Source organism: Vigna unguiculata, chromosome 2, assembly GCF_004118075.2.
Source record: "Vigna unguiculata cultivar IT97K-499-35 chromosome 2, ASM411807v1, whole genome shotgun sequence".
Classification (NCBI taxonomy): domain Eukaryota; kingdom Viridiplantae; phylum Streptophyta; class Magnoliopsida; order Fabales; family Fabaceae; genus Vigna; species Vigna unguiculata.
This window is the reverse complement of record NC_040280.1, coordinates 4,198,660-4,225,150: the sequence shown is the minus strand read 5'-3', so window position 1 is coordinate 4,225,150 and position 26,491 is coordinate 4,198,660. Positions and strand designations below refer to the sequence as shown.

The window sequence follows — 26,491 nt, the reverse complement described above, 5'->3', positions numbered from 1 at the left end:
TCAATATTTGTATACCATTACATATACATTTAATGTCTCATAAGTAAATAACAATATCCAATGATATTTTTTAGTTCTTTAAAACTCAACAATTTATGGACCATGTCTTCTACAAAGAATTAAGAAGACTGCTTCAAAGGTAAATAAATATTATTTTATTATTATTTATACATATTTCAATTGCTACATATATATTAACAATAATATTTAATTTATTTAAAATGCAGAAAAGTTGAAACACATCCTAAACATCAATCTTTATTTGGCCTCCCAATTAAAGAAATGTTTAAGGATGTAAATCTATGATACTTTCATTTACTAATTTTTTTCTACATCATGTATATAATAAATATATATTTCAGTTGTTTAACGAATGTATATTTATAGACACCAACTAAAATAGTTTGTATATTTATAGGCAACTACCATTGACTCCATCACATATAGCTCATTAACCCCAAATCTTGATCAAATGTATTAAATATTAGTTCATACACAATCTTACGTATTAGTAATTTACTGCTTTCTTTTTCAACCAATCTACGTATACCCATCATAAATTATCATTGATTATTCTTAATATTATACATATAGACACAAAAAAAAAAGCTAACACAGGTGCGGCAGCGCCTATGTTTTCGCTAGTAATAATAATAATAAAAATAATAATGATACCAATAATAACAAACTAATGATAATAATAATGTTATGCTATAAATATTAACATCAATGTTAATACTAAGGTCAATGTTAACGATAATAATCTATAATTATACATAAAAATATACATCAACAACAAAACAAATTAAAAAGACAAATAATTGAAATATGATTTCGTAGTAAATAAAATTAAGATGTGTGCCTAACTATAATGATAATAATAATAATATATGTCGTAGTGATAATAATAATAATAATAATATTAATAATACAACAACAACTACATATATAAAGATACACATTTTTGTGTCCTCTTTTGATTTTACAATTTTATCATCTTAGTTATTATTTGTTAAATTTAAATAATCATTCATAATAAAAAATTATTTGTCAGTTTTATCATTTTACTAATTTTAGTAACTATTTTTTTAAATCAAATAATTACACAAATATAAAGATAACATGAACAACAAAACAAATAAAAAGTGCAAGTAATTGAGATATGATCTCATAGTAAATAAAAGTAAAATGTGTGTCTAAGTATAATAATAATAATAATAATAATAAAATAATCATAATAATCATAATAACACTATAATAATATCACGTAGTGATAAAAATAATAATAATAATACAACTACGGGTATAAAGAGATAAACATCTTTGGTGTCTTTTTTTTTTGTTTTTTTAGTTTTATCCTCTTACTTATTATATTTTAAATTTAAATAATTATTTATAATAAAAAATATTTTTTCAGTTTTATTATTTTACTAAATTTAGTAATTTTTTTAATAAAAATAATTGTTCAAATGTAAAGATAAATGAACAACAAAATAAATACAAAGGACAAATAATTGAAACATATTCCCTACATAGTAAGTAAAAGTAAAATGTATATCAAATCATAATAAAAACAATAATAATATTAATAACTATTATAATAATTATAATTTTTATTTAATAATAATAATAATGGTAACAATACTAGTAATAATATAATAATAAAAATAATTATAGTTAATAGTAATGATAATAATACTTATAATTGATAGTAATAATGATAATAATTATTATAGATGATAAAATAATGATAATAATAATTATAATTAATAATAGTTGTAATAATAATAATAATAATTATTATTATTATTATTATTATTATTAATAAAAATAATATTAATAGTAATAATAATTATGGTGGTGAATAATATAATATTTTCATAATGCCAATTTTTTAAATTAAACATGATAGTAATTATAATAATAATATAATAATTATAATTCTTAATAATGATAATAATTATTAATAATAGTGATAACAATAATACTAATAATAATACTAATAATACTAATAATTGTAACGTCCCAATTAAATAGATAAATCCCATTTAAATAAAACGCCACATACATAAATATCTACAGAGTGCGAAGATTTGGGATATGAAGTACACAATACCCCAAACATATCCTTATTACATTAAAGAGGCCCCACACGGCCTAAACAAAATATACAGGAGAAATAATTATACTAGGTCTTGTACAAACAAGAGAATCATAACTAATAAAACCCTTCAACGATGGCCCCATAGTGGACCCAATACTCGTCCAGTCCATCAAGCTGTAGCATTCCTATCATCATTACCACTGCCAGGGGTTCTCACATCTGCTCACATCAATAAAATTGATGATCATCGCAATAGAGAAAACCACACATAACATACAAGCAAGCGAAAGGGTAAGCTAGTGTAAAGAAATCTTATATCACAACAGTCAACATGCAGTTTCAAAGTCAGACACAATAACAGACATTCACACATAAATTACCAACTCATTTGAGACCCCAAGACTTGACTATCCGGATACGTAAAATGAGGCACCACCACAAGGTAGTGGAATTACGTCCTAGCAATGAGGCGTCACCATGAGGCCTTCGCGGAATTACACCCTTACAAGAGGCACCACCACGTAGCCTTCGTGGAATTATGTCCTAGCCTTGAGGCACCACCACGATACTCGCATGGAATTACGTCCTTATGTTGAGACACCACCATGAACTCTCACCACGACGTTTAGGGAATTAAGTCCAATAGGTGAGGCACCACCAAGGACTCCTATTAGGAGAGTCCATGGGATTACGTTCGACAGATGAGGCGCCACCAAGATCTCTCACTACAAGGGTCATGGAATTACGCCATACTCACACTTTGTACATGTTTCACCAACCAATCAGACAATTTCCATAATACTAATATCATGTATAACAACCAATCATACAACTCATGCTTTCCAACTCATACACAATGAAGCAACATATCATTTACATCTCAACCTCATATATTAATCAAGGCATCATCCCTCAAACTTTTCTAAGCAAGATTACCCTCGCTCAAAAATGCAGACGAGTCGCCTGAGCGACCATTCGCAAAAAAAGCTTGGGCGAGCCTCTATTAGTCTCGCCTGAGCGAGGCATGCTCGCTTGAGCGAGAAAACTAGTGCCCGCCACGGTTCCTTCATGCAGCAATCACCCAAACACAACCCCAAAAGCTAAAACGGCATTCTCATCAACCCATGGTAGCATATAGACCATAAACATCATACAATAGCATTAGAGCAAGCAGAAAACGAACTAGACACACAGATCCTAGCTTCCCTTACCTGGAAATAGCTAGAGGAAGGGTTCAACTCCAACAGCGGGGATGCAACAGTTCCAGGAACAGACAAACAAGCTGGAACAGAAAAGCGGAGCGAGTTTTTAAAATGGTTTACCACGAAACCCTAGCTAGGAAAACGAGCATACGAACGGAAAAGGAATGAGGAAGTTGTAGAATACTTACACGAATCCAGAAGACGAAGCTAGGCTCACAGGATCAAGATTAGGGTTAAACCCTAGCAGAGCTCTTAGAGAGAATAGGGAGCGTGATGGCTGCGTTTTCTGTAGAGTGAAGGGAACAGGTGAGACTAGGGCAGATTAGGTCTGTATCCTCTTCTTGGGCCAGTCCTTAGGCCCAATCGATTGGGGCAACCCTTAAAATAAAAGGCAGAAAATAAATGGGCCTTACAATAATACTAATAATAATAATAATAATAATTTTTCTAGTACTTCTTTTCTCGTATCAATAATATATAATAATAAAATTAGTATATTACATATTAATATTATTAATAACAGTAATAACTTTATTACTAAAAATGTTAATAATACTAATAGTAATAATATATAATAGTAACATGTAATAATAATAATAATAACATTATAATATTATTATTATTATTATTATTGGTTATAATTTTATTACTATCACTATAAATAATATGTATAATAATAATATTAATAATAATTACAATTAATAAAACTTATAAAAATATTATAAATAATAATATTATTTATAATTAATATTGTTGCTGAAACCATAAATAAATGAAAAAATAAAAATAAATTGACTTTTGTAGGATTTGAACTCGAGTCCTTTTATACCAGAGTTTTAAAATGACAAAAAAAAAGTAATTTTTAGGACACTTGTCAATAAAAGACAATGGGTAATGTAGGAATTTTGGTAGTATCTTCTTTTCTTAATATGTAATAGATATGATGAGTGACATATTTTGGTGTTGTATTATGTGTCTTAATACGTGGAATAACCTACTTGAATGGGTCTTTGACACATCATTTAAATTTCTCATTGTCCAATTCACGTATGATACTGTCGCAACCGGAATCGTGACGAGACAACGAACCAAAAAAGAAAACGTGTTGGAAAAGAGATTTGGAGTCAGCATCATAGTTATTTTTGGAAAACTATGGAAAACCATAAAATAAAGAAAGTCTGCAAAAAACTAGATTTTTGGGTCCAAAAGTCAATTACACGTAGGGAAGGTGTTAACACCCTATAGTGCCCGCCAAAGGCGGTACCCTTAATTAAACATGCAAAGTTGATGTGGTTTTCAAAACATTAATTTTCGCCAAAAATAATGAGACAAATAATACTAAAAAGAAACCAAAATATTTTTTGTTTTTTGGGTCCGACAAGGATTGAAGTTGGTCCTACGTATTCTCATTCAAAATGAGAAATCAGGGTTACGTAGTTCTTTAAAAGATATTTGGAAAGCTATTTTGAGAATGATTTTGGATTTTGTAGAGGTGAACCTGACAATGGCTGACCTTGCTCCTACGTATCTCACACTAGAGAATCAAGGATCACGTAGTTCTTAAAAAGACTTTTGGCTGGAATTGTTGATATTTCTATATTTTAAAAATATTTATATATTTTTTGAGTTTTTGAACTATTTGAAAATAAGTGTGTCACACGACACTAGCGGTCGGACAAACACTAAAAGAGAAAAAGAAAAAAAAAGATTATTTTTGGTATTTTGAAAATGAGTGTCACACAGTGTGGGCGACCAGACAGACACAATAAAGTGAAAAAGAACATTTTTTTATTTTTTAGATTTTTTTCTATTTTTTGTAATTTTTTATAATTTTCAAATATAGTTTTTAAAAAAAAAAACACATGCGTACAAAAGATGGGACAAATAAAATGAAGGTAAAAAAAATGCATGAAGGGTATAGGCATAAAACACAGTAGGGTGCAATGAGTAAAAATACAAGAAGGATATAAATTGTGAAAATTGGGGTGCAGCCAGCAAACAAAGTTAGACCCAAAACAAGACCAACAAAAAACACGGGGTGCGAGATTAACAATTATGGTGGTGCACGAAGTAAAACATGAAATAAGCGTGGTAGGGGTGCAAGATTAGTAAACACTAAGGGGTACTCACAACATAAAATTAAAACAAGGGTGCGAGATAAAGAAAAAAGGGGTGCATAGAGTAAAACATGAAACAAGTGTGTCAGGGGTGCTCGCAGCATAAAATTAAAACAGGGGTGCGAGATAAAGAAAAAATGGGGTGCGCATAGTAAAATGTATTCTAACCCAAAGTGAAATAATGGAAGGTGCAAGGTACAACTATGGATCGGGTGAAAGGTGCAAAAATATGGTTAGCCCATCTTCTTCTAACAAAAATAGAAAATACTAGGTTATCCCATTCGCTTTCTTCAAATCAGAAAGGTTCTTATTCAACCTTCACGTCTAGAACCTCTTCCCACAGAGAACCATCCTCTGATGCACCTCCAACGAAATAGCCACCATCTTTGGTCGCCGATGGCGCAGTGGTCAACGAAGAACGAAATAACATGGCACCTCTCTCAACTTCACAATACACAAGCCACCACTACAGCCCCAAAGTCACGATCACACCAGCTTCCCGGTTCGTTAGAGCCGTCGGCGACGACACTGAACCCCACCAGAAGTGTCGCCAGCTTCCACGGTGCTCCAAGATTCTCGAACCTCTTCTCGCGTGAGCCACACTGAGTTTGGAAGCTACACCACCGAGCCTTATTGTCGCGCCCCCATCTGTGATCTTTCCTTCCTCACTGTTTTGATTTTGGGAGTTTGGATTGTTGTGTTTTTGTTATTGTGGTTGGGCCTGATGGTTGTGCAGGGTGTTGAGGAAAGAAATTATAGCTCTAAAATTGAATTTGTTGTTCGGTGATGGAGGTCCGTTAATGGCAGTTTTGATGCAGTGTGTGATTTTTGTGTGATTGTTTCCCTACGGGAATGTGAGTACCTTACGATGGTGATACGATGATGATAGGAATTGTTTTAGTGCTTTGTTTTTTATTGTCCGAGTAGAAGATGCGAGTGATAAGGTGATAAGCACGATCATGAGTGCAGATGGTATAAACAATATATGAACAGTAAGATGAATGGTGCTTAACTCAAGACCAACCACATACATTCTGTCCACTCATATATTAATAAGCAATGAATTAAAAAGTTAAGGGCACTTACCTTGGAGATAAAACTTAATGCACTAACAGCTCCTTTCATTTCCAGGTGCGACATGCTTCCTTCTCCTCTTTTGTTTACGAAATCTCCCCTGTTCTGTCTCACCCTCTCTTTTCCTTTGTAATGAAAAATCTCCCTTTTTTCATGAATCTTCCCCTTTTTACTATGTAATTCTCTCTTTTTGTTCTATTCACTTTTCCTCTGCCCTTCCAATCTCGAGATGTGGGATAAGACTGAGAGCAGATGTTACTTCCTGCCCCTTCAGCCATCATGACCATGGCCAGCTAGCTACTACACATAATTCCCAATACAAAAACAATAATAGCATAGCTGATGCACCTTTGAACATCTTTCAACTAACCAATAGTAAAAAGATATAGGTATGCTCTAAAAAGAGATAGGTGAGCTGATAATAGAGACCTTACGTTAACCTCTAATTCTCCTATTTCTCTTTTTTTTTCCTTCTCTTTTTTGTTGTTGTTTTTTATCCTTTTGTTTTGTTTTTTTTTCTTTTTTTTACTAAACTAAAATGAAAGACGTAAAACAAAATGGAACTATAATAAAAGAAAGCAAAATAATATAATAATAAAATAATAATAATAAAAATGGAACTATAATAAAAGAAAGCAAAATAATATAATAATATAATAATAATAATAATGAAAATAAAATAAAATAAAAAACATAAATAAATAAATAAATAAAATAAAACAAGAAAACAAAATTAAATTAAATTAAAAATAAAATAAAATAAAATAATAAAAAAAGATAATAATAATAATAAATAAAATAAACATAGATATTTATTCTTTCTCAAACTAAAACATATTTTTTTACCTTTTTATTTTATTAATTATTTATTTATTTTTCTCAATTGAACTTTAATTAATTTTTTCTATTATTATTTTTATCATTGTTACCCAGACAAAATTGGATGTTGACAGATACAAATATAAATAAGATGACAAATAAACATGTTTTTATAAGTATTATACACGCTACACACTTTCTATTTTTTATTTCTTTTAATTGTTTAGTTTGTCATAAAATTTATTCGCATCTCCAGGATATTTTTTGTTTTATTACAACTTTTATGCATTTATATTCAGATGACATATGTCAATTAATTATTTTGTATGTCTGACATTTGAATATTTATATTTTTTAATATTTATATTTTATTTTCACATAAGAATGGTTAACACTATCAATTTAAGTGTTCAATAGCATCGATCTTTCATTTACTAGGTAATATAAAAAATTATTTTCTTTATTCTATTATTATTAATTTGTGTTTATTTGAATAACGCTTTTGTTTCACTAAAATAATTTTCGTTATCTCTCAACCATCGACTGTATTAATATTTGAAAAGTTTTTTTAGGTCTCTAAGATATTTTTCATCTAATCGTAGCCTTAATTATACATTTGTTTTCATTTGTCACATTTCATTCAATGATCTCTCAAATTGTTTCTAAGACACACATTTGATAATTTTTTTAATATTTTTATTTGTTGTTTATTTTTATCATGTAGAATACTATTTTGATTTTTTTTTGTATAATTTTTTTTCTCACTCATTATCATACGTGTAATTTTATCACTATGATTGTATAAATAAAAGTTATTTATTATAATATAAAAATTTAATGTAATTTCCATGAATCTATTTTATCACCATCTAACATATATTGAAGTTCAACAGATATAAGATCTATGTTAAAATTTTGAAATTATATTATTATTAGTTTAATCTTTGTTTTTTGCGTGATTTTGATCAAGTGATGTATTATAACTTTTATTAGTGTATAGAGAAAGAAATTTTATTAGAATTTAAAGAATTAAAGTAAACATACTTTTAAAATATTTTTTAATTGGAATATTTGTTTTTCTTTTTATATTTTTTTAAATATTTTTTAAATTTTATCAATTATGTTTCGTTAACGTTTGTAAATTTAAAAAACATTTTTGTTCTCATGAAATTTTATTCGGTATTCCAATTTGAAATATAAAATTATAATTTCTTTCTAAATATTTGATATTGAAAAAACAACTCTCCTTTTATCGAATATTTAATAATATTGTGTTACCTTTACTGCATTTTTATTATTTTATAAAAATTAATTAATTGATATTAAAGAAGTAAAAAAGTGGGTATGAGTACGAGTATAAACTTGTTACTGTTAATAAAAAGAAGAAGATGGACATCTTTCTCCAATAAGGAGTTGTGATGATGATAATGACTTATGAAGAAGTATGAAAGACTTGATGATGATGCATGGAAAAATGTTGAAGACCTAAAAGAATGCTTCGATTCAAGAGATTAATTGAAGACTTAAGAGTTTAGTTGTTTCAAGTCTTGTAATATGTGTACATTATTTAATATAGTTAAATTAGTATGTCAATAGTCAAAAGGCAGAATCCAAACAGCAGAGCACTGAGAGAAAGTCTTATTTTTACAAAACACATTGTGATAATCGATTATCACTTATGATAATCGATTATCATAAGTTTTCTTTTAACTTTTTCAGAAATTGTTTTGGAGTAATTGATTATTTCAGAGGATAATCGATTATCAGCACGAAACAATATTTTTCAAAAACTGCTATGGAATAATCGATTATCACTTATGATAATCGATTATCTATGTCAGTTGTGACTTAACTTTTCATATTCTTAATCTAATTCCTAAATAGTCTTCTATAAATAGAGTGGTAGACTTTCATTATCAAATACATAAGTTAGAGAAGTATGAGTACTTGAGAACTCTCTGTGGGAAGGCTTTGAAAAACCTAGTGTGGGTAGAGCAATAACTTTCATCAAGTGGGATCTTGAGTGATTGAGTGTTGCTGTTGTTGCTAGGAGAAGCCAGTCATCCTTTATGTGATTCAAAGGAGGTGTTCATTTCTTGTGTGATTCAAGGAAGGTGTTTTCATCCCTTGTGGATTTCAAGGGAGGTGTCTTCATCTCTTGTGTGATTCAAGAGACGTGTTTTCTAAACCTAATCTTTCTTTTCATTGATTGTATGTTTGGTTTATTTTAGTGATTGAGTTAATCTCGTTTTTGAGATATTAACAATTGGAAGTAAGGTCTTTTGATCCGAACCAGTATAAATTCTTTGTGCAATTTTCTCTTCTCTACTCTCTTTATTTTATTGTGTTTATTAAAATAAAGGAAAGAATTTTAATTGATCTTTGATATTAAAAGGGAAAATTTTAAAAGCAAAATTTTTATTAAGAACCCAATTTTCCCTCCTCTTGGTTTTTTGTCCAAACCCCAAACATTCCGATGCACGATACCAACAATTGGTATCAGAGCTTGCTTTGATAGTTCTTCAAAATTTTCGAAAATGGTTGGACAAAATCAAACTTTTGCTGAGGGTGCGTCTATCAACAGACTTCCTTTGTTTACTGGTGAAAATTATCATTCTGGAAAGTTAGGATGCAAATTTTTCTGGAATCTATTTATAGAGGTATTTGGGATGCAGTGTTAAATGGACCATTTGTGCCTGTTAATGTTGTAAATGATGTGTAGGAACCAAAGCCATTCTCGCAATGGACTGCAGACGAAAATAGACGAGCTCAGTACGATATAAAGGCTAGAAATATAATTTCATCTGCTTTAACCCTTGATGAGTTTGACAGGATTTCAGTTTGTACAAGTGCCCAGGAAATGTGGGAGATTTTATGAGTAACCCATGAAGGAACAGATGATGTTAAACGTGCAAGGAAGAACTCTTTAATTCAAGAACATGAGATTTTCCGAATGCAACAAGGCGAAACCATCTATGATGTGCAAAAGCGTTTTACGCACATCGTCAATCATCTTTCTGGGTTAGGTAAAAATTGATACTGATGAATTAAATATTAAAATTTTGAAATCTTTGAACAGGACATGGCAGCCAAAGGTTACGACGATCACTAAATCTCAAAATCTTGCAACAATGTCCATGACGGCTCTTTTTGGTAAATCAAGAGAGCATGAACTTGAACTTGGGCGTTTAAATGAAGAAGAGGACCAATGAAGGAAAAGGAACATAGCTTTCAAATATGAGATCATCAAAAGCAAAAGTCCCAAAGAAGATGATGACTCTAATGATGAGAATATGAGTCTAATGATAAAAAAGTTCACAAAGTTTATGAAGAGCAATGACAAAGGTCATCACAAAAGGTATAAAAACCAAAACCAAAACTTTGTTTTCAAATTTCAATTGCTATGGATATGGTGAAACAGGTCACGTAAAAGCGGACTGCCCAAATGCTAAAAAGGGTAAAGAGAAGAAGGGCAAAAAGGTTTTCAAGAAAAAGAAATGAGAGGATAACGACTCAAGTTCTTCTTCAAGCTCATCCAACTCTAGTAAATCTGATAAGGAAGCAAATATGTGTTTGATTGCTGACCATGACTCTTCTGATAGTGAGGTAAGCTCTTGTGGTGAAAATGATTATGATGCTTTATATGATGCATTTCAACAATTGCTCTTTAAATCTAGTAAATTAGATGTTGCTCACAAGAAATTAAATTTGATTTTAAGGAGTTACAAAGTAAGTTTGAAAAGTCTCTTGAAGAAGAAGTCTTGAAAAATAAAATTTCAATTTTAGAAAATAAAGAGACTGAAATTATTGAATGTGCATCTTGTAAAAGCTATATGTTTGATTTAAATATTCTAGAAAAACAACTTGAAGATGCATTAGAAAATAAAAGTGTTAAAAGGCCTAATTTTAAGAAAAATGATTTAAGTAACAACAAGCAAGCTCCTAAGAATAAGAATAAAAGAGCCCATAGGGTATGGGTAGAAAAAGGTAAGCCTTATTATAGGAATATAAATTGTGTAACATGTTTTTATTGTATGCAAAAGGGGCACACTTCAAATAAATGTAGAATCAAACATTTTGATGTCCCTAATGGAAGATGTGCTTGGATTCCTATTATAAAGTAACATGTCTCTAACCTCAAAGGACCCAAAGAGTTTATTGGGGACCAAAATGTTATTTTTCATTGTCTTGCAGGTTATTTCAAAATAGAAAAAAGTCCCTTTGGATGTTCAAGAGCTAATATATTTATCAAACTTTTGGTATCCTGATGAGTTCTATGATTTTGTAATGGGTTTGGGAATTTTAGATATGTGAAAAAGTCATAAAAATCATTAATTTCAATGTTTTCCGGAAAACTCCTCTGAGATAATTGATTATCTTAGAGGATAATCTATTATCAGCAAATCTGGAAATTTTTGTGCTTGGTTATGAAACAATAATCAATTATCTTAAGCTGATAATATATTATCTTGCATAGTAGGACACATATTTTCAAATTCTTTACCATTTGAGTGAGCTTTTTGAAAATTTAGACCATGAGCAACAACTAGGTACTTCATAAATGCAAATTAGTACGTCGGAGTTCATTTTGTTAATATAACATTTCCTTCTTTAAACCCATATTTTTTTAATCTTTATAGTCTCTCTTTGATTAAGGGGGAGTATTTGTTCTTGAAATGTTTGTATCAAAAAGGAGAAATATTACATGTAGGAGGAGTTTTATATCTTAAACAATTTTTTTAAAGGGAAACTTAAGTTATCTAATTTAGGGGGAGCTGTCTAAAAAAAAAATCATTTTTGATTATGATAAAAAAGGGGGAGATATATTTGTGTTGATATCTTGCGATAATTGAGAAGATATGTGTTTATTGATGTCTTGTAATATATTGTGTTTTAAAAAAGGGGGAGAAAAGTTATTTATCTTATATTTGGATTAACTACTCTTTTCTCTGAAGTTGTTTATTAAGAACATGACATATCACAAGTCTTCAACAATTTTTGATCATCATCAAAAAGGGGGAGATTGTTAACAAAAAGAAGAAGATGGACATCTTCCTCCAATAAGGAGTTTTGATGATGATAATGACTTACGAAGAAGTATGTGAGACTTGATGATGATGCATGGAAAAATGTTGAAGACTTAAAAGGATGTTTCGATTCAAGAGATTAATTGAAGACTTAAGAGTTTAGTTGTTTCAAGTCTTGTAATATGTGTACATTATTTAATATAGTTAAATTAGTAGGTCAATAGTCAAAAGGCAGAATCCAAACAGCAGAGCACTGAGAGAAAGTCTTATTTTTACAAAACACATTGTGATAATCGATTATCACTTATGATAATCGATTATCATAAGTTTTCTTTTAACTTTTTCAGAAATTGTTTTGGAGTAATCGATTATTTCAGAGGATAATCGATTATCAGCACGAAACAATATTTTCAAAAACTGCTCTAGAATAATCGATTATCACTTATGATAATAGATTATCTATGGTAGTTGTGAGTTAACTTTTCATATTCTTAACCTAATTCTAAATAGGCTTTTATAAATAGATTGGTAGACTTTCATTATCAAATACAGAAGTTAGAGAAGTCTGAGTACTTAAGAACTCTCTGTGGGAAGGCTTTGAAAAACCTAGTGTGGGTAGAGTGATAACTTTCATCAAGTGGGATCTTGAGTGATTGAGTGTTGTTGTTGTTGCTAGGAGAAGCCAGTCATCCTTTGTGTGATTCAAAGGAGGTGTTTATTTCTTGTGTGATTCAAGGAAGGTGTTTTCATCCCTTGTGGATTTCAAGGGAGGTGTCTTCATCTCTTGTGTGATTCAAGAGACGTGTTTTCTAAACCTAATCTTTCTTTTCATTGATTGTAAGTTTGGTTTATTTTAGTGATTGAGTTAATCTCGTTTTTGAGAGATTAACAACTGGACGTAGGGTCTTTTTATCTGAACCAGTATAAATTCTTTGTGCAATTTTCTCTTCTCTACTCTCTTTATTTTATTGTGTTTATTAAAATAAGTGAAAGAAATTTAATTGATCTTTGATATTAAAAGGGAAAATTTTAAAAGCACAATTTTTATTAAGAACCCAATTCTCCCTCCTCTTGGTTTTTTGTCCAAACCCCAAACATTCCCCTGTGTGATACCAACAATTACTCGGTGGGGATGGAGATGAGACAAAAGTTTGATACCCGTTGGATTTGAGTATGGGATGAATTTTTTTTCTAGAGTATTGAATAGCAAAGCTCGTCCCCATCGGCCCCAATTGCCATCCTTATACATGAAAATATGTATTATTAGTAGGGATGACAAATAAACTGGTTTCCATGGATGTTCTCCAAACCCATCCCTATTTTGATGGAAAATTCTCGCATTTACTAGGTAAAGATAATACCCGATGTATTCAATTGGGTATTGCATGGGATGGGGATGGTTATGTACATATCCCTCCTATCCCCGTTCTCATACCCACCCACCCACCCCCCCCCCTCCAATACACATCCCCGCCCTCATCTCCGTCCCCATTTTAATTACTAAAATACTCATAGTTTATTTATCTTGCTTACGCTTGCTCGCAAAGAACATTAGGAGCCAGTCTTAAGGGTTATTAGATATTTGAAGAAACCTCAAAGGTAAGGTTTCTACTTCGGTCTTATATCAAATTAGAACTACAAGATGGTGTGATTCAGATTGAACGGGTTGCTCACATAGAAGATGTTCTTACACTGGTTGGGTGGGGGGTTCTTGGTTCTTCTCCAATATCTTGTTAAATTAAGAAACAATCAACAATCTCTCGCTCTTCTACAGAGGTTTAATATCGATCTATGACGATGTGAGTTTAATTAGCTCAAACAATTATTTGGTGATTTGGGGATTACTAATTATAAGGGATGTGATAGTCAATCAACGTCATATATAACTCAAAATATAGTTTTTCATGATTGTCATTTTGTTCATAATGAAGAAATAGTTGGCACCATTTGTCCTTCGTATGTTCGTACCAAGGTATAACTAGTAGACATTTTTACAAAGACCGACTTTGAAAAAAACACAATTTGAGTATCTTTTGTGGAAGTTAGAGATTCAAGATCTTTATGTTCCAACTTGAAAGGATGTTGAGATATTATCATTGTGATTGGATGCTTTAGGATTAATTAGGATATATATTCTTAACTTATTTATGGGCATAATTGTAATTATATTTATGGACATTATTCGATTGATATTTATATTTATATTTATATTTTTATTTTTATTTTTATTTTTATTTAGACCGGTGACCTGATAAATAAGGAAAAAATGAGTTTTCTTGCTTTAGAACTTGTAGGAGAATAAGAAAAAGAGAGGTGAGAATAGCAAAATCTATCCATCAATAGGACTAGGACTTTAGTTTTAAAGGATACAATTGAACGTCAGGGATTCCTTTTTTCACCTTCATCGTTTTCTCCTCTATCGCACGTTGTCGTTGTTACCATCTTTGTAACTATCATTCCATTGCCCCTGCCACCCCATTATTGCTCCACCACCAAATGTGTTGCTGCTACTAGTGTGAAAGGTGCAAGAATATTTATGTTTAGGCTTTCCTTTTTCTTAATTTTGCACATTCTATGAATTACGTGATCCAAAATTTCTTATATTATAAAATTTAATAATTACTTTCAAAAATGTGCACTCTAATAATGACTTCCAAGATGTCTTCTCGTGCCCTTCTAGCACTAGAAACGGGTATCATAATCTCATTCCCATTTTTGACTCATCCTCATTCTCACCGGATAATGGATATATTCTTATACCTATATTCATACCCATTTTTTTACTGTTTCAAATATCAATTAAATAATTTTTATCAAAAATTTAAAAAATCACACCAAAGGAATCATGATACTATCAAAATATTCAATATTAAAATAACATACTCTTTTATCTTTTCATGATGTCAAATATTAAGAAAAATATTATAGTAATTTAGAAAATTTTAGTAATATTTTAGATTAACTAATAAATTATAGATATTTTAGTAATTTAAACGGGGACAGGTATTTGGGCGGCATCCCCATCCCTATCCCCAGTTGAAAACTTCGGGTATTACCTATACTCATACCCATACCCAGTCAATACAGAGATTCTCTATCAAAATGGGAACGGATTCGAGTGATACTCACATGTAAGAGTTTATTTGTTATCTCTAATTATAATCACATGCTAACATTTGAAGATATAATTCGAAGAATTTGGAAAGAAGGGAAAAAAATATTTGTAAAGAAAAAAATGCTAACGGATTAATATTCCGAAAGCAATTCTAAACCAATACTTAATTTTGACATCGTTATTCAATCAGAATCAAAAATTTCACACAATAATCTATACAAAACTTTATTAAACAAACTATATGTCGATAGGTACAAAAATTTGTATTTACTCAAAAAGACCTAATGAACAAAGTTTCTTCACAAGTGAATTAATCCCTTCCCTAATAATTAATTTGTAGCACACCTGAATTGATATATAAACATCACCTTAGTTCTCAATTTCTAGTGAATCAAGAAATTATTGTATGGTTCAGCACAACGTAATATTTACAAATCAGATTTTTTTTTTAATTTACAAAAATCCAAAGATTTAATATATAATATATAATATTTTTTTAAAAAAAGACAAGTTTCTATATGATATTTTAATCCACTTTTTTTATCCACTTTTAACCTATTGTTTTAATCACTATTAGATCATTTTTTTTCATTTTTTTTAATGATGTGATGTGATGATCTAATGGTAATTGAAATGATAGATTAAAAGTGAAGAAAAAATATGAATTAAAGTATCATTATTCTAAAAAAAAGAAATCTCCTTCGAATGTCAATGGGATGGCTGCTACTGCAGCCCCATTTCTCTCTTCCTACCCCCCATAAAATTTCTAATCTCCCTTATATCCCTTACTTAAATAATATTAAAAACTTTAAATATTTTTCTTTTTTATCTTCCATGAGCATCGCACCTCCCCATCTCCAAATGGGATAGATGAGGAATATGATTTAAATTAAGTTCATTAGATAGTAAGATTCATAATTGACCTTTGCTTCCTACACTCCCTTATTACTAACTAGACCCCATACATTGCAAAGGAAGAAAAGAAGAGAGAGAGAATTTTTTCCAGAATTGAAAATCTCATTTTACAACGCATTAAATTTGATTTAAAAAGCCTTGTTCAAAAAAGTAAAATAGTCATTTTCAATATTATGGAGATGGAGGAAGAAAAAAAGATTGTCATTATAATTATAATTTTCGATCCTAAGGCCTAATATATATATATATATATATATATATATATATATATATATATATATATATATATATATATATATATATATATGTCATTGGTAGGTATTTTTTACTTCAGGATCTTTTTGACCAGAAAATTGTAAAATAGGGATTTGTTGATTTCTTTTTTAAATGGGTCAAGTCGTTACTTGGGAGGACGACTTCCAAGATGAAGTCTAGAAAAGTGGAGTCGTCCTGTATGACGACTTCACTTTTCATTTTTTTTTTAATTTTTCAGTTTTTCAATTTTAATTATTTCTTTTTCTTTTTTCTTATTTTATTTTTTAAATGTTTCAGATTTTATTTCTTTTTTTTAATTTAACGGTTTTGCTTATTTTTTTATTTTTCAGTTTTGATTAATTTTTTTATAATTTTTCAGTTTTTGTTATTTTTCTTTAAACTGATTAGTTATCAATATTTTTTTGAATTTTTAATTTTTTTTTAAAATTTTGTTAGATATAAAAATTATATTGATTGCATTTGTAATTATTTTTATTCTTACAATAAAATGAACTTAATAAAATAGATTAGATAATAAAAAATTACATAATAAAAAATAAACTAAAAATAATTACAGATACAATCAATATAAATTTTATATTTAACAAAATTTGAAAAAAAAAATTCAAAATTCAAAATATATTGATAACTAATCACTTTAAAAAAAGAAATAACGAAAACTAAAAAATTAAAAGAAAAATTAATCAAAACTGAAAAATTAAAAAAATAAGTAAAACCGTTAAATTAAAAAAAAGAAAAAGAAATTTGAAATATTTAAAAAATAAAATAAGGAAAAAGAATAAGAAATAATTAAAATTGAAAAACTAAAAAGTTAAAAAAAAAACAAAAGTGAAGTTGTCATGCTACACGACGATTTCACTTTTCTAAGAACGACTTCACCTGAAAGTCGTCCTCCCAGATAACGACTTGATCCATTTAAAGAAAAAAAATTAACGAATCCCATTTTACAATTTTTAAATAGGGACTGTGAAATACAAAAAAGTCATCGTCGGTGTGTTTGCTTCCAGGTTTTTCAGAAAAATAAATGTTGGAAATAACACTGTAACTATGAGCACGACCACAACAATATAAAAAAATGCGAATATCAAAATAATAAAATAAAATCCCAAAACATTACATGATAATATAATGTCTTTTGCATCACATGCCAGCAGGACAATCCTCAGAAAGCAATTCTAAACCAAGACTTAATTTTGACATTTTATTCAATCAGAATCAAAATTGCACACAATAATCTATGCAAAACTTTATCAAACAAATTATATATCGATAGAGATAATAAAAATTTGTATTTTACTCAAAAAGACCTATGAACTAAGTTTCTTCATAACTGAATTAATTTCTTCCCTAACAATTAATTTGAACCACACTTGAACTGATATATACAACATCACCTCACTTCTCAATTTCCAGGGAATCAAGAAATTATTGTATGGTTGAGCACAACGTAATCCATCTCAACGATATTTACAAATAACATTTCTTTTTGAATTTACACAAATCCAAAGATTTAATATATAATATATCACATGTAAAACAAGATGATATGGTATAGCAGACCGTATAACAATTTCTCCTTCCAAATGTCAAGCTCGCGAGACCAACGATCCGACGATGCCGGCGATAAGAGCGGTGGGATCACCAAGCACCGCCGACACCGCCACCTGCACGGCTACTCCGGCCACCTCACAGCACCTCCTCACCCTACCACCTTTCCCCCCTCTTCCCTTGTGGCAACCACTCTCAACCAAAGTCTTCAATCCCCCACCCTCATGCCAACTCTCCACCACCAACTCCCTCACACACGCCACATGCAAGTTATACCTCTTGCATGACGACCTGTAGCTCCACCCCCGCCCCTTCTGCCCGCACCGGTGACATGCCGACCTCACCGTCCGGTACAAAAGTAGTCTCACCTCATTTTTGTCGCTATCATCCTTATTGTCGTCACTGCCAATAACTGTCGGCAGTTTGGCACAACAAGGATGGAGGTCGAAACCACAAGAAAAGCAGTGGAAGAGGAAACCCTTAACGGGCTTCTGGCAGGCGTTGCAATAGCGGGGAGTGTTGCCGGGAGGGTGAGAGAGGAAGTGGAAGGAGCATTTGGGGTAGAAAGGGTGGAAGAGTGAAGGAGAAGGAATGGAACAGTGAGTGTGGAGGTCGAAGTCGCAGAGGGAGCAGCTATAGCGTGAGCCTATGCCTAGTTCCTTGCAGCCGTCACATTGGAAGGGGGATTCGGAGTAGTCGAACGTTAACTTGTGTTGTTTGTGGCCGAAGTGAGATATCTCGCTGAATTTCTTGTTGGGCGTTGTTTCATGGTGATCATGATGGTGCTTAGGGTTTTGGGAATTGGACTTGAATGAAGTGTACATGGTTAATTTGAATGTGATGAGTTGATTATGTTTGTTTAGGAAAGTTTTTGGAGTGAAGTGTGATGGTGGGAAACCTATATATACACACAAGGTTGTGTTGTTTGTGTATTCCATTTCATTATATTTTTTTTAAAAAAAAATACTTCCTAACTTTCTTTTATATATGTCAAGTCATTGGTGAGAGATAAAACATTAGAAGTCTAAAATTTTGAAAGGTACCAAAGAATTTTATGAATTAATTTGTGGTCTTTATTAGGAGATGAAGGTGATGGTGAAGATAGAAAAATATGGTGAGGTGAAGGGAATCCATGCCTGAAGAGAGAAAGAGGCAGACATAAGGCATATTATTATTTAGGTCTTGTGCCCCACAAGAGAATATATCCCAAGGTTTTTCTTTTCTTTTCTTTTCTTTTCTTTGGATGATATATATATATATATATATATATATATATATATATATATATATATATATATATATATATATATATATATATTCTTAATTAACCTTAAACCTAATGTTTGAAAGATTAGGAGAATAAATTTTGTGAATATTGTAATGACCCGGAGAATGAAAGCGTGGATGTGTGATCCTACGAGGCATGACAGGCACGCAACCTAAAGTTTTGAAAGAAGGAAAGAACGAAGGCATAAATTCTTTATCCCAATAATTTAACTTTTATAGCTTTTAAACCTTCTAACTACAATTGGATATAGGCTTTTCATGAAGACAAATTTTAGTTTCAAAAAATTTCTTTATCATGAAGCTATATCACTTCTTTTTCTATACTGTCTTGAAATCTTATGGATACTTCAAAGAACAAAAAAAGAAAACAAATTTTAAGTACGAAAAAACAAAAAAAAAAGAAAATAGTTGTTACGACAAAATATACAATGATCAATGTTAGGCATATTTTTTTAGGAAAATTATAAACATACACATTGTAATCTTTCTACACCTTTGTAACATTTAATAAAATACTATGTTTTAATTTCTTTGTACTTGATTCATCCTAATTTATTTTATATTTTAAAATAAAAAAAAGCTCTTTTATTAATGTTGAATGTGTAGAATAAAAAATGTAGTATTTATGTATCATCACTTATTTTTAACGTGTTTTTTATGAGAAAAAAATGGGTTACCTTCCGTGGACATTTAAAGTTACAACTCCAATACGCAGAAATATATCATAGAAACTGAATTTGAATATTAGAAATATAATTAAGTTAAATAATCATATAAAAATTTGGTTGTTTATAATAATTTTCTTCAACTCGAAGAAGTTTATTATGAAAAATGAAAAAAAAAAGTGTTGACACGTGCCACGAGGAGAGTGGTATTTGAGTAGTAGGCGAGATGAATGATTGGAGAGAATCTATATATTCTACATTGTCTCTTTAAGAACAAAGTGAGGAGAATAAAGTAACTAGCTGAACAAGAATAATTAAGGAGGTTTTGTTTTTGTTCCCACTTTTATCTACTTTCGTATTTTGACCATTGTTTTATTTTACCTCTGAAACAAAACAAGCATTATGAATCTTCCAGAAAGTGCTACTTATTTGTTTTGATACTTACTTCATCCAATTGCAGTTGCAGCAGAATCTAAGTCTCGGATAGGTTGAAAAGAAATAAATTGTGAGAGTGAGAAAAAACTTAATGAATTACATGTTTATTCCTAAATTATTTTAAATGTTTTTCATATATTTTTTTATTAATTTAACCTATAATAAATTTTGGTGACTAGTGCAGAATAGGTATATTATATCAGTTCTGGAGCACATATTAGACCGGTTCTGCAACCGATCTAATATACACTGATGTAATATGTCAAAGACATATTAGATCGGTTCTAAAACAACCGATCTAATATCTTTTACTGAAAAGAAAAAAAAAAGCATTTTCAATAGTAACCAAGCAAAGGGGCAAAGGAGAAAATGAACCACCAAAGACCATCAACAAACCTCCACGGACCAACACCAACAAACCAACAAGTGAACCACCAACGAACCACCATGGAGAACACCGTACCCCAACCACAAACTTGACTAAGAGACTTCACGAAACACCATGGGGACCAGCGGCGCACATTTGGTAAAGCAGCGATGTCACAAATTTGCTTCATTTGCAAAGGAGTGATGAAAGCACCAAGCATCGAGAAAGACAACTACAAAGAGAGCTTTCTCCAAAAACAAAACCCTAGTGTCACCACCATAATTATTCTAGAAAACTATGGAAAACCATAAAGATAAGACAAGTCTGCGAAAAACCAGATTTTGGATCTGGGAGTCGGTTACGCATAGGAAAGGTGTTAGCGCCCGCCTGAGGGCGATACCTTTAATTAAAAATGCAAAGTCGATGTAGTTTTCAAAATGTTGATTTCCCCCAAAAATAATAAGACAAAAATGCAAAAGAGAAACAAAAATATTTTTTTAATTTTTTTGGGCTCGACAAGGATTGACCTTGGTCCTACGTATTCTCATTCGAAATGAGAAATCAAGGTTACGTAGTTCTTTAGAAGATATTTCGAAAACACTTGAGAAAATGATTTGATCTTTTTTGGAGGTGAACCTGACAAGGCCTGACCTTGCTCCTACGTATCTCACAATGGAGAATCAAGGATCGCGTAGTTCTTATTTGTTGGAAAATGTTGATATTTTGTATTTTGAAATTTTGTATTTTTTTGGTGTTTTTGAGATTATTTGAAAAATGGTATCATACGACGCGAACGACCGAACATATACCAAAAGAAAAAAGAAAATATTTTTTCGATAATTTTTTTAAAAAAAGAGTGTCACATGGTGCGGGCGACCGGACAAACACGATAAAGAGAAAAAAAATATTTTTAGTACTTTTTATTTTTCCTATTTTTCTATTTTTTTGAATTTTTATGATTTTCAAATATGTTTGGGTTTTTAGGAAAATAAAGTATATAAAATGAATGTGAGATTAAATAAATAAATAAATGAAAAACTATTTGAAAAAGAAAACAAAATGCAAGGAGGGTGCAGGCTTGTAAACAATGGGGTGCAATGAGTAAAAATATGAAAATGAAGTGAAAATAAATGGAGGGTGTGAACCGAGAAAAACAAGTGCAATCAACAAAGCCATGAAGGGTGTAAATGTAAATAGTGAAGGTGTAATGAGTAAACACAAACAAACAGATACAACAAAATAAAAAAGGGTGTGGCAACAGAGAGAAAAGGAGGCAGTTTTAACCCCTTTCTTCTCGAAAGAGAGACCACGAGAGTTTCCTATTTCCCTCTCACACACGAAAACAAAACGAAAATGATATTCAGACATTTTTTTTGAACTCAACTTTGACATGGCGGACGTGGCACAACTTTTTTTTATTTTTACATTAAATTTGTTTTAATGAAAGCAAATTGCTGCACGTGCGGAAGTTACACAAATTTATTTTTCCAAAATCAAAAATTTAGTGTTAGAGAGAAAACGCAGACGACAGAGAGAGAGAGAAAAGGCAATGTTGTTAGAGAAGCAAAGAAGCAGAGAAAGAGAGAGAGGGAGAGATAAGAGACAGAGAGAAGCAAATAAGTGTTGTGGTTGCCAGAGAACACAGCGGGCACTACTAGTCATCCACGGCGACGCTTCCACCATTTTTGGGTTTGAAGTGAAAGCTCTGTTTGGAACTTTTTGCACAGATAATCAAAGAAGCATCAACACAGGGTTTTTGAAGACTAGGGTACCCAAAGTATGGAAACATAAATGTATGTGCCATATTTAATTTGGAAATGTGTAGACCAAAATGTTGGGTGTCAATCCCCATATTTTTTGTGGAGACTCCCCACTTTTGCATTCAGTATTTCTTTTTTAGATATAAACGAAATTCCAAGTAAGAAGGATAAAAGAATGTTGAGCATTTAGGAACTTTTATTTTAGTTCATTTACATGAAGGTGAGGTGATGATGTTGTGCAGATAATGGTGTATATGCCATTTTTCATTTGGAAATCTGTTGACCAAAATATTTGCTGGCACTGCCCACATATTTTGACAATACTCCCCACCACTGGGTTCAGTATTTCTTTTTGTAATTTTAAAAGGCTTCGAAGTAAGGATGGTGAAGGAATGTTGAGCATTTGAGAAGTTTTATTTAATTTCATTAACATGAATGTGAGGTGATGATCTTGTGCAGATACTGGTGTATGTTCCCTTTTTTATTTGGAAATTTGTAGACCAAAATATTTGCTGGTACTCCCCACATATATTAACAACACTCCCCACATCTGGGTTCGATATTTCATTTTCTAATTTTAAAAGAATTCCAAGTAAGGATGATGAATCAATGTCGAGCATTTAGGAACTTTTATTTAAGGTCATTTATAAGAAGGTGAGTTGATGATGTTGTGCGGGTAAAGATGTATCTACCATTTTGATTATGGATATATGTACACCAAAATGTTTGATGCTACTCCCCACATATTTGTCAACACTCCCCACCTTTGGGTTCAATATTTCTTTTTATAATTTTAAAAGGCTTCCAAGTAAGGATGATGAAGGAATGTTGAGCATTTGAGAAGTTTTATTTAATTTCATTTACATGAATGTGAGGTGATGATCTTGTGCAGATACTGGTGTATGTTCCATTTTTCATTTCAAAATGTGTAGACCAAAATATTTGCTAGTACTCCCCACATATTTTAACAACACTTCCCACCTATGGGTTCAGTATCTCATTTTGTAATTTTGAAAGGATTCCAAGTAAGGATGATGAAGGAATGTTGAGCAATTGAGAACATTTATTTAATTTCATTTACATGAATGTGAGGTGATGATCTTGTGCAGATAATGGTGTATATTCCCTTTTTTATTTGGAAATTTGTTTACCAAAATATTTCTTGGTACTCCCCACATATTTTTACAACACTCCCCACATCTGGGTTCAGTATTTCATTTTATAATTTTAAAAGAATTCCAAGTAAGGATCACGAAGGAATGTTGAGCATTTGAGAAGTTTTATTTAATTTCATTTACATGAATGTGAGGTGATGATCTTGTGCAGATAATGGTGTATGTTCCCTTTTTCATTTGGAAATGTGTTTACCAAAATATTTGCTGGTACTCCCCACATATTTTAACAACACTCCCCACCACTGAGTTCACTATTTCATTTTGTAATTTTAAAAGAATTCCAAGTAAGGATCACGAAAGAATGTTGAGCATTTGAGAAGTTTTATTTAATTTCATTTACATGAATGTGAGGTAATGATCTTGTGCAGATACTAGTGTAGGTTCCTATTTTCATTTCAAAATCTGTTTACCAAAATATTTGCTGGTACTCCCCACATATTTTAACAACACTCCCCACATCTGGGTTCAGTATTTCATTTTGTAATTTTAAAAGGCTTCCAAGTAAGGATCACGAAGGAATGTGGAGCAATTGGAAACATTTATTTAATTTCATTTACATGAATGTGAGGTGATGATCTTGTGCTGATAATGGTGTATGTTCCCTTTTTCATTTGGAAATTTGTTTACCAAAATATTTGCTGGTACTCTCCACATATTTTAACAACACTCCCCACCTCTGGGTTCAATATTTCATTTTGTAATTTTAAAAGGCTTGCAAGTAAGGATCACGAAGGAATGTTGAGCAATTGAGAAGTTTTATTTAATTTCATTTACATGAATATGAGGTAATGATCTTGTGTTGATAATGGTGTATGTTCCCTTTTTCATTTGGAAATTTGTTTACCAAAATATTTGCTGGTACTCACCACATATTTTAACAACACTCGCCACCACTGGGTTCAGTATTTCATTTTGTAATTTTAAAAGAATTCCAAGTAAGGATCACAAAGGAATGTTGAGCATTTGAGAAGTTTTATTTAAGGTGATGATGTTGTGCAGTTATTGACGATTATGCACATCATAATGTATGTGCCATATTTAATTTGGACATTTGTAGACCATAATGTTGGGTATTAGTCCCCACAAATTTTGTGAAGACTCCCCACTGCTACAGTATTTATGTAGTGTAATTGAATTTCATTAACCGTAACGTTATAATGTTGTCTGGACTTAGAAGCAAAAACATTGTGTATTACATTGTACCTAAATCTTCACTTCCACTCCCCATATATTGGTACATAACTCACCACTTCTAAATCTGTTGATTAATTTGTAACTTTAATACAAAATGACGTTCAGTACAATACTTAAGCATATAAAAACAACAACAACCACACATTAGGACAATTATAAATGTTCCAATAGTACTAAAGACATCCAAAATTAAATAACCCCAATTTTAAATATTTATGTTTCCATACTTTGGGTACCCTAGTCTTCAAAAACCTTGTATTGATGCTTCTTTGATTAGCTATGCAAAAAGTTCCAAACAGAGCTTTCACTTCAAACCAAAAAATGGTGGAAGCATCGTTGTGGATGACTACTAGTGCCCACTGTGTTCTCCGGCAACCACAACACTTCTTTGCTTCTCTCTGCCTTTTATCTCTCTCTCTCTCTGCTTCTTTGCTTCTCTAACAACAATGCCTTTTCTCTCTCTCTGTCGGTCTGCGTTTTCTCTCTAACACCAAATCTTTGATTTTGGAAAAATAAATTTGTGTAACTTCCGCACGTGTAGCAGTTTGCTTTCATTAAAACAAATTTAATGTAAAAATAAAAAAACTTGTGCCACGTCGACCATGTCAAAGTTGAGTTTAAAAATAATGTCTGAATATCATTTTCAAAAACAAAACCAACAACAACCATCATCAACGTCGCACCTATTCCGGCGGGCCAGGGACACTGGCGACGATGTCGACCACCACTCATCGGTGACACATCTCTTTCTTCCTTTTTCTTTAATGCACGAGGCCATTTCTTCTTCCTCTGTTGCGAAAAGCATGATGACACTTACCTCTCGAATCTTCATTCACGGTTGCCTGATATCCTTTTTTGAGAGAACGTGTGAATATTGGTTTCTTCTTGTTTGAGCTCTTTTATTCTCTTTGTTTACAAAAGCTTCCTTTCCGGTCAGTGATCTCTCATCCTCTCATTTGTTTTTCTTTTTTTTAGATTGTTGTTGAGTTAGAATGAAAGTCCCCCATTACTATTTGGGATCATCCTTTTGTATCCGATTGTAACTCCCCTTTTTTTGAATCCTCAAACCATGTGAACATAAGTCCTCAAGCAAAAAAGCAAGATTGCCCCTGTCATGCTATTACTTCCTGCATCTCAGCCACCCTATGAGATTAGAGGTTGCTAGACTGCACATAGCTAATCATCACCAAATAAAATGGCGCATGCCTGTAGGACTTGGTGGCGGGTGCAGACACCTTAATCACTTGCACGATTCATTAACCCTTTTTTTATCATCACTTTTCTTTTTTAAAACAAATGACTAAAACTTATAACAATAGAAAAGGAATAACATAAAAATAAGCTAAAAATGAAATAAAATAAAGTTACACTAAAATAAACTAAACTCAAACAGCACAAAATAAAACAAAGC

At 31.1% G+C, this 26,491-nt stretch overlaps 1 protein-coding gene across 1 annotated transcript; it reads right to left on the bottom strand.

Annotated features, from left to right (window-relative positions):
* Positions 1-18,055: 18,055 nt before the first annotated feature.
* LOC114173007 lies at positions 18,056-19,077 on the bottom strand. Its single transcript, XM_028057189.1, has one exon. It carries the CDS (start codon positions 19,019-19,021, stop codon positions 18,236-18,238), a length of 786 nt encoding a protein of 261 aa, XP_027912990.1. The 5' UTR covers positions 19,022-19,077; the 3' UTR covers positions 18,056-18,235.
* Positions 19,078-26,491: the final 7,414 nt, after the last annotated feature.

Bases quoted from the DNA above. Each gene is read 5' to 3' on its own strand.
- LOC114173007 (XM_028057189.1), bottom strand. From the start codon at position 19,021: ATGTACACTTCATTCAAGTCCAATTCCCAAAACCCTAAGCACCATCAT.